The sequence below is a fragment of the Triticum aestivum genome, chromosome 3B, assembly GCF_018294505.1.
Source record: "Triticum aestivum cultivar Chinese Spring chromosome 3B, IWGSC CS RefSeq v2.1, whole genome shotgun sequence".
NCBI classification, from domain to species: domain Eukaryota; kingdom Viridiplantae; phylum Streptophyta; class Magnoliopsida; order Poales; family Poaceae; genus Triticum; species Triticum aestivum.
In genome coordinates this window covers 95,647,193-95,656,294 of record NC_057801.1, presented here as the reverse complement: position 1 = coordinate 95,656,294, position 9,102 = coordinate 95,647,193, and the positions used below count along the sequence as shown (strand labels likewise).

The 9,102-nt window shown below is 48.8% G+C and overlaps 1 protein-coding gene across 2 annotated transcripts; it reads left to right on the top strand.

Moving 5' to 3' along the window:
* The first annotated feature begins 233 nt into the window (after positions 1 to 233).
* On the top strand, positions 234 to 7,776 carry LOC123068848 (DEAD-box ATP-dependent RNA helicase 40). Of its 2 annotated transcripts, none has more exons than XM_044491532.1 (9): positions 234 to 601; positions 697 to 2,129; positions 2,478 to 2,690; positions 3,243 to 3,311; positions 3,765 to 4,034; positions 4,369 to 4,719; positions 4,837 to 5,114; positions 5,238 to 6,690; positions 7,419 to 7,776. In XM_044491532.1, the coding sequence occupies exons 2-8, from the start codon at positions 711 to 713 to the stop codon at positions 6,679 to 6,681; spliced, it is 4,044 nt and encodes a 1,347-aa protein (XP_044347467.1). In that variant the 5' UTR covers positions 234 to 601; positions 697 to 710; the 3' UTR covers positions 6,682 to 6,690; positions 7,419 to 7,776. The 2 variants fall into 2 exon arrangements, with proteins under 2 accessions (XP_044347467.1, XP_044347466.1); XM_044491531.1 differs by having other exon boundaries at positions 235 to 601; positions 7,406 to 7,776.
* The last annotated feature ends 1,326 nt before the right edge of the window (positions 7,777 to 9,102 follow it).

Here is a 9,102-nt window from a genome sequence, read left to right as displayed (position 1 = left end):
ATTCATGTCGAATGGAAAAAATAGAAGAAATTCTTTCCCGAGATTCCTTTCCGATACAACGTCGAATCTTTTTTTCTTTTTCTGAGGGGTGGTACAACGTCGAGTCGTATATCTGGTCTCCATCCACCGTAGGTCACGAGACAGCCGAGCAATCCGAGCCGTCAAAACCCATCTCCTGTGGCCAGGCGGACTCCTCTCCGGTCTCCTCCACCCCCGTTCCGTGCCTGACCTAAAAAAGATCCAATCCCGACCCAACCCCTTGCGGCTCTAAAATCTCTCCCCCGTAGCCTCGCCACCGATGTGCCCTAGCGGCTAGAGCTCCCGCCGCGCCCGCCGTAGCCCGCCGTCGCCGCCGGCGCCTCGCCACCCACCCCCAAACCCCCACGCCTCTCCCTCGCCGCCGACGCCGAAGCCTCACCCCGCAAACCCCGCTGCACTCACGCCCCCAAACCCTCGCGCCTCACCGCGCGTCTCGCCGCCGGCGCGTCGCCCCTCACGCGCGTCGCTGCCATCGCCGTCGGGGCTCTACCTCATCGCGGCTCCCCTGGCCTGCCGTCTCCAGCCCGTCCGCGACCCAATCTCGGGCCGCTGAGGTTTTGAGGTACGAACGAGCTTGTACTCATCCACTGTTTATGGATTTCCTGGCTGTTTAATCCCGAACTGACCTTGGCAAAATTCTGGGCGTGCGCCGTCTAGATCCGCCGCTGGCCATGGCGGGAGCAGAGGCTGCCGCGGATTCATCGGGCCCGCGATTCGCCCCTGACGACCCGACGCTCCCTGCGCCTTGGAAAGCACTAATCGACGGCGAGACGCTCTACTACTGGAACCCTGAGACGAACCTCACTCAGTATGACAAGCCGGGTGCGGCCGCGCCTCCCGTGCCGGCGGCTGCGCCAGCGCCAGCGCCCGGGGCTTTTGCGCAGCCTGGCATGCAGCAGCAGCAGCAGCCACAGCAGCAGCAGACGGCACAGCAACCGCCGTTTCAGTATCAAGGTCAGCAAGCACAGCAACTGCAGTTTCAGTATCAGCAGCAGCAGCAGCAGCAGCAGCAGCAAGAACAGATGCCGAACCAGCAGGGGTCACAACAGCCACTAGCTCCTCAGTACCCAAACGCTCATCAGCAGCCAATGCCATATCAGCACGGTCATTATATGCAACCCCAGCAGCAATATTCATATCAGGTAGGCCAGCAGCAACAAATGCCGCAAACTCAGTATAATCAAGGTCAGCAGATGCCAATCCCGCAAGCTGCCAATCAAGGTCAGCAGCCAACGATGCCACCAGGAGCTTACAATCAAGGTCAGCGTCCACCGATGCCGCAAGCTGCCTACAGTCATGGCCAGCGCCCCCCTATGCCACAATCTGCCTACAATCAAGGCCAGCAGCCACAAATGCCGCATGCTTCTTACAATCAAGGTCAGCAGTTGCAGGGAACAAGGATGCCTCACACTCAAGTGCAACACGCACAACAATCACCAGGCTTTCATCAACCTGCCCAGGCTTCACAAGGGTTGCAAGCTTCACAGCCTCAAGTACCTCAAATGTCCCCCCAACAGGGCCAACTCCAGCATGGCTTCCAGTTCACCCCTCAACAGGGAAAACAACCACATCATGGTCATCTTGTCACCCAACATGGGCAACAAAATACCACAGCGAAGGTTGATGCAGGAGCTCATCCTGAAGGAAAGCAGACTGGCTTTTCCTTACCGCTTAGTCAGCAGCATGGCCAAGTTCCTCTTTCAAACCAGACGTTGCCTTCTAGTCATCAACGTCCTGAAGCCCATAATCAAGTAAATATTCATGGAGTCGGAGGGCCACCATATCCTGCAAAGCATCATCTTGGCGGATCATCCCCAGGTGAAACTAATAACGTTAGTTTCTTGAGCGCACCTGCTCAAACACATCAAGGCGGAGTGGATACTAATTACCGGCAACAACTGGCTAGTAGCCATGTAGTTCCCAATCATATTGCTCCTTCACCAGGTCGACCTCCAATGGGTTTCAAGAGAGGCAATAGTGAAGATCAATTTGAAAAAAATGAGCCTCTCTCCTCTGGGAGGTTTGATGGAATAAATGCTCTCCATCAGCAGCCAAAACTTGCTGCTCTTCCACCCTCACAAAACCACCTGGTAATATACTACAACCCTATTAGGTTAGGTGTTAATGAGATCAGCATTCCTTATTTTATTACTAAATTAAACTGCCAAAACATTTTACATTTGTGGACAGAAAGAGTACATTGTGAAGTTCCTTCCTTTGTTATATCTTGTTTCATGAAATTTACTTTTTATCAGAATATTATGATTGGTATGGAGACTTTTTGTAATGAAATATAAAAAGTCTCGCAACTGTGTATTTTCTTCTGTATACTTCAAATTATGTTCTTATAGTTTGAATTCTTTCTATCAGTTCTATACAACAATCTCTCCGTTTATGAAATTGGCACCACTAACTCTATTGTTCATAATCTTGTACAGCGGGATATGAGGAATGGCCCACCTTATTCCCAGCCAGATAATTTTGGTGGTTATAACATGGCACCTCCACATTTGGTACAAAACCCACTTAACAATGGTCCATTTCCTATCGGAGCTTTAACGAGGCCACCATCCGGAACATTTTCTCCTCCTGATTTCCCAAGTGTCGCTTCAGTTGATGCATATCGTCAACACCATGAAGTAACTGCAGTGGTAATGACTCAATTGGATGGCAATATTATCTTAAAATAACTGAAACATGGTTCACAGCTTAACATAATCTCCATATAATGATGATTCTCCTTTTCTTTGCCCTGTTACCTTCTGAACTATTGTTGACACGCTATTTCAAACGCAACTTAACAGATATTTCAGTAATTTGACCCGATTGTAGGAAGATAATATTTTTGTAGAATATACATAAATCTGTCATTTATGTGATGCATATATCTCCTATTAATCACACCAAATAATACTGGAAACAGATAGATGGAATATTTCTAAAATCCTATCTGGATATGCTAGTATTTTCATGTGCAAATACATTCTGTTTGATATACTATGATGGCAAGGAATGCCTTGTTTGTTTGGCAAGGTTCTATTCAAACAAGGGAGCTTCAAATCCTTGTGGGGCTTACAAATGCATGCGCTTTACTGCCACGACATCACCTGTTGATTTCTAGTTGAATCACCAATCTCTTATCTTTTGTTTTCATTTACTATAAAGCTGTGTCACATGTTATCCCGTTTCTTAAAAATATTCAGGGCGAGAATGTTCCTCCTCCATTTATGACATTTGAGGCTACTGGATTCCCCCCCGAGATCCTGAGCGAGGTATGCTTTCTCTTGAGTTGTATTTTAGTATTGGTGCTTGGAAGTTATGTTGTTTGTTTCTTATATTTCCATTGTTAGCATGGGCCTCAACAAAGATTCCTTAGAAGTCAAAACTAGAATTTTCGGTACTAAACAAATTGCATGTCATATGCTGTCATGCTGGATACCCTAATTTAACTAGTGCCGTCAGCTGGGCAGTGTAGTGACATACTTGTTGCTATTTTCTGCTGACAACTATCGGAAGAATTGATGTTCTTTCAGAATATAAAATGTGGCTGAGGTTTCCTGCTTCTTGTCTCTGCCTCTGAATCTACAAAGAGCCCCTTCATGCCTTGAGCTGCTTAAGTAAGCAGCCATATTCATTTAGGGTAGCAATTAGCTTTTCTTTCTCATCATAGATAGTGGCTTTCTGCAGATGCTTATGTGCTTATGATTCTTCATTTTGCCACTCAGGTTCATGCTGCTGGCTTCTTAAACCCCACCCCAATTCAGGCTCAAACATGGCCTGTTGCACTTCAAAGCAGGGACATAGTAGCTATTGCGAAGACAGGATCGGGGAAGACACTGGGGTACCTTATTCCTGCTTTTGTACATCTGAGGAGATGCCAAAACAATCCAATGTCGGGTCCTACAGTGTTGGTTTTGGCCCCTACTCGTGAGCTTGCTTCACAAATACAAGATGAAGCAATTAAGTTTGGTCGATCATCTAGAGTGTCATGCACAGTAAGTTTGGACCTTTACTCTTCTATATGAATGCACATGCTTTCATTTATCTTGAGATACACTGGATGACATCTGATCATAATCATGGGAGTTACATATAAGTGTTGCCTCGTAGGAATATGCGTATAATTGTTAAATGCAATGTAGACAGTTGATGCTCAATAAAAGATACTGTTAATGTAGAAACCGAGCCTTGTCTTGGAATGGTCTTCCATGAACCTGTATGCCTTATCCTTTTTGCCTTTTAGGAGATGTGCTACATTTCCTGGGTTCTGTTGCTGGAGTGCGTGTTGCAATCTTTAATATATGTTCATTTTTTTCTTTATTTTTCCAGTGCCTGTATGGTGGAGCTCCAAAGGGACCTCAGCTCAGAGAACTTGAGCGTGGAGCAGATATTGTGGTAGCTACCCCTGGACGACTCAATGATATTCTGGAAATGAGGAAGATTAGTCTCCGTCAGATTTCATTACTTGTGCTTGATGAAGCTGACCGCATGCTTGACATGGGCTTTGAGCCACAAATACGGAAGATTGTGGACGAGATTCCTCGTAATAGACAAACTCTGATGTACACTGCCACTTGGCCAAAGGAGGTTACAAAAATAGCTGGGGATTTATTGAGAAATCCTGTCCAGATCAATATTGGTAGCATTGATGAACTTGTTGCCAACAAATCCATCACACAGGTATTCATATGGCCATGCTTTTGTTTGTTTGCCGTACTGAAAGTTCGATATATCATATTATTTGGCCATTTTTATGTTTTGTCTATTTCTAAGGTTCACCCCTTGTGTATGGTGCAGTATGTAGAGATGGTTCCACCCATGGATAAGCAGCGTCGCTTGGAGCAGATTCTTAGAGCTGAAGAAAGGGGCTCAAAGATCATCATATTTTGCTCAACCAAGAAAATGTGCGATCAGCTTGCTCGTAGCATTGGTCGTAGTTTTGGTGCTGCAAGCATTCACGGCGACAAATCACAGGGTGAAAGGGATCATATTCTAGGTCAGTTTCGGGCTGGTATTGTGCCAGTATTAGTGGCCACAGATGTTGCTGCTCGTGGACTTGACATCAAAGACATCAGGTGAGCTTTTTTGGTTGTCACATGTTAAAATCTTCTGGTATTAAATATCGTTTCATTTCAAGCCTAGTGATTTTTGTTGATTGTTCTGCCATTTCTCCATGTTGTCGCATGTTTTGTTTAAAGAGTGGTGATCAATTATGACTTCCCAACTGGGATCGAAGACTATGTGCATCGCATAGGGCGTACAGGAAGGGCTGGGGCTACTGGAGTTGCATACACTTTCTTCTCTGAGCAAGATTGGAAATATGCTGCTGATTTGGTGAAAGTCTTGGATGGTACTGGTCAGCAGGTACCTCCAGAGCTGCAACAGATGGCTGCACGGGGTGCGTCTGGTGCTCCAAGAAACCAGGCTGGTGGCATGAGCCGTTGGGATGGTCCTGGTGGTGGTAGTCGTTTTGAATCTGCTGTTGGCGGCCCTGGTGGCTATGGTGGAATTAGGGAGGGCCCTGGAGGCTTTGGTGGTCGAGATGGGCCAGGTGGATTTGTTGATCGGGATGGCCCGGGCAGATTCGGTGATCGAGATGGCCCCGGCCGCTTTGGTGGTCGAGAGACTCCTGACGGCTTTGGTGGTCGGGATGGCCCTGGTGGCTTTGATGGACGGATGGGCCCTGGTCCTGGTGGCTTTGGTGGACGGGAAGGGCCTGGTGGATTTGGTGGAAGGGAGGGGCCTGGTGGATTTGGTGGAAGGGAGGGGCCTGGTGGATTTGGTGGAAGGGAGGGTCCTGGACCTAGTGGCTTCAGCGGGAGAGGGGGGCGTGGGTCTGATGGCTTTGGCAGGAGAGGTGGAGCAAGCCCTGGTAGATTTGGTGGTCACGGTGGCAGGGGTGATTCTCCTGGTTTTGGTGGTCGTGGTAGGGGTGATTCTTCTGGTTTTGGTGGACGAGGCCGGGGTGATTTCTCTGGTGGACGTGGTGGAAGAGGGCGTGGATTTGGAGGACGGGGATGTTCTGACCGAGGTCCACATGATCGTTTTATCTCAGATGGACGTGGAAGGTATGATGGCCGTCGAGGATTTGACAAGGGTCGAGGCAGTAGCTACAGCCGTAGCCCAGATAGAAGCCGCTCGCGAGGCTATGACAGAAGAAGTGATAGCAGGAGCCTAAGTAGTAGGAGCAGAAGCCGTAGCAGAAGCTGGTCACGCAGCAGGAGTCGCAGCAGGAGTTGGTCGCGGAGCTGCAGCCGTAGTCGCAGCAGGAGCAGAAGCCGTGATCAGGGTCCAGTAGAACGCAGGCCACGGGTAAGATCTGGTTTTGATGTGCTGCCACCTGCAACTGAAGCTGGAGCTGCTGTAACTGGGCCACTTCCTGTACCACTACCTGGTTCAGTGTCTGATGGTACTGCACCCATACCTAGACAATCGCTGGCTGACGCATCTGATATGTCACCTATGTCGCCTGGTGGCTTGGTCCATGTCCAGGAGGGTGCACCGTTCATGGGTGGGAACGATGCCAACATTAGCAGCAGACAGGCTGACCAGCCTTCCCAAGCGACTGATCTAGCAATACCACCGAGCTTCTCTGCAGCTGCAAATTTTCCAGGGCCGGCAGTTCAGCAGGATGCCCCATGATGTAACCTGGTAAGAATCTATTCAATTTTGCATTTTACGAGTTTGTTCTGTCCATTATGTACTCTTTTCACACCCAAAACAATTTAAGCTTATCGCTGCTAAGTTCTACCGCCGGATGATCTTACTTTCCTAGATTTTACTTAACTTCTAGATGGTGTGCTGAACATAATCCAACCAAGTAAATGTTGAACGAACTGCAATGCCATATGCAAGTCACACTACTTTGTCATTTTACTTATGATCCATGGTGAAGCATGGGCAGTAGTTTACAGGACATTTGTCAAAGCTACTTGATCTGCCTGTTCTTTCTACATGGAAGACAATAAACTGGACAGAGCAAATTGTCAATTCATTTGAAATTTGAAACGTATTAATGGAGATTATGTGGGTACAGATTGTTGAAGTAGCTCAGGTACAGGCAAGTGCGTACTTGTGCTACCTGCATATGCTCTGAAATATTGAAATTCTCATGTATCTTTTCCGCAAATCTTGTTCTGTATACTGTATAACATTAGTCGACTGTAGCAACGAGAAAGAGTAAGAGTAAGAGTTGGCCGTTTTCTGTTGAGTAGCTGTACCTTTTAAGTTCTAGATAGCGAATATAATGGTCATTTACTAGGTTATGGTACAACGAAAAGAGTTGGGTGTGTTTCTGTGCCCATTCAATCTAGAATATCATGGTTCTTGTGCATGATGCTTGTATACAATTTCTTTACCGCGTCAGGTGGTACCCACAGGTGGGCGAGTCGGTGCCTATGGCGGGATAAGACGCAGGGTGGCGCGGCGCCTATGATCCGTGAGAGCGGCCATGCTGAAAACACTGATATAATTACAAAGGTTGCCAATCTGTGGAACCAGCCGTATTCCTGTTTTCCAAGACTTGCACTCATGCAGGTGCCTGATTATGCTGCACTCATGTTCCATTGTCACACACCCATGTTGGTCGGATGTTTGTTTGCCTTGTCCAGTAGTGGTGATTTGTTCTATGATGTGTAAATTTCCCCCTAAGGGCAGCTGCATAATTATTGTTACATTTGGTTTGTTGTGAACCTGCAACTGCTGCCTGTATGGTCTATAGCTCACTTTTTACGCGTATAATATTTCATTTGACATTTTTTAAAGGGAAACGTTTACAGTCCGCACGCCGGCCGAACGCTCGGCGGGTCGCGTCCACGCGCGTGTGCTCCCAGCCAACGGCGGGTCGCGTCCACGCGCGTGTGCTCCCAGCCATTCAAGGTCCTACACATAAAGGCGGAGGCCCACCTTATCTTCTATCCTGTCTCTCTCTCACGCGCCCACCTCTCTTTCTCTGTACTGTTCTCTCTTTTTCTCACGCGCCCATCTCTTTTTCTCTCTCTCCCATCGCGAACATGGTCAGAAGCGTTCTCTTTGCCGGTGGTCTCTCACCGAGCGCCACCGCCGTGGGCCTCCATCAGCGCCCCTCCTCCGATCAACCCTGTCTGAACGTGGTGGAGCTGACAGGCGATGCAGACGAGCCTTACCGCGACCGACACCCGTCAAGACGCGCCCCCAAACTCCCACGGTGCTACAATCGACACTCATCTGGAACGGTGTTCTCCATTTGCTACAACCGACGGTGCCAAAAAAGCTGGAATAGTTGGGAATATGAGCTGCATCCGTGTTGATTTTTGCTGGAACTATGCTTTGATTTTTGCTGGAACCGCAGTCATCTTTTGCTACATCCACCACGGCAGTGTTGGTCGAGACGGCGGTGATGTTGTTTTTTTGCTGCAATCGTGTTTGAATTTTGCTGGAACCGGAGACAACTTTTGCTACAATGCACCATGGTGGTGTTGGTCGCGGCGACGGCGACATTTTTTTTTTTGCTACAACCATTTTGGGGTTTGCTACTAGCGGAGGTGTCATTTGCTACTACTGGAGCTTCAACGGCGATGACGGCGAAGCTACGACGAGGAGCTTGCAAGCTGCAACAACGAGGCTATGGCGAGGAGGTTGCAAGCTGCAACGGTGAGGCTGCTACCGACGGCGACGGGGCTACGATGGTGAGGTTGCAAGCTCCAACAGCGAGGCCAATAACCGACGACGACGAGGCTACGATGGCAAGGTTGCAAGCTGCAACGGTGAGGCTGCTACCCGACGACGGCGAGTGGGTCTGCGACCACGGAAGCATTCCATGGATGCAACCGCAGAACGTGGGTGCTGCAACCACTTGCAGTGGTGCATCAAGCGGCGACGGCGTGGCTGCAACGGCGCATGGTAGCTCAACAAGTTTTTTGACTATGTCCGGTGGACGTGGTCGGGGATGCTACCACCGGCGATTGGTTTTGCTACAACCCAAGCAAAACAAAGCTGCAACGGGTGACCGTGAGAGCTGCATGCTAGCGGCGCCGGCTGACGAGAGCCGATGCAAACGCGAGAGGACGGGGCAGTGGAGGAGCG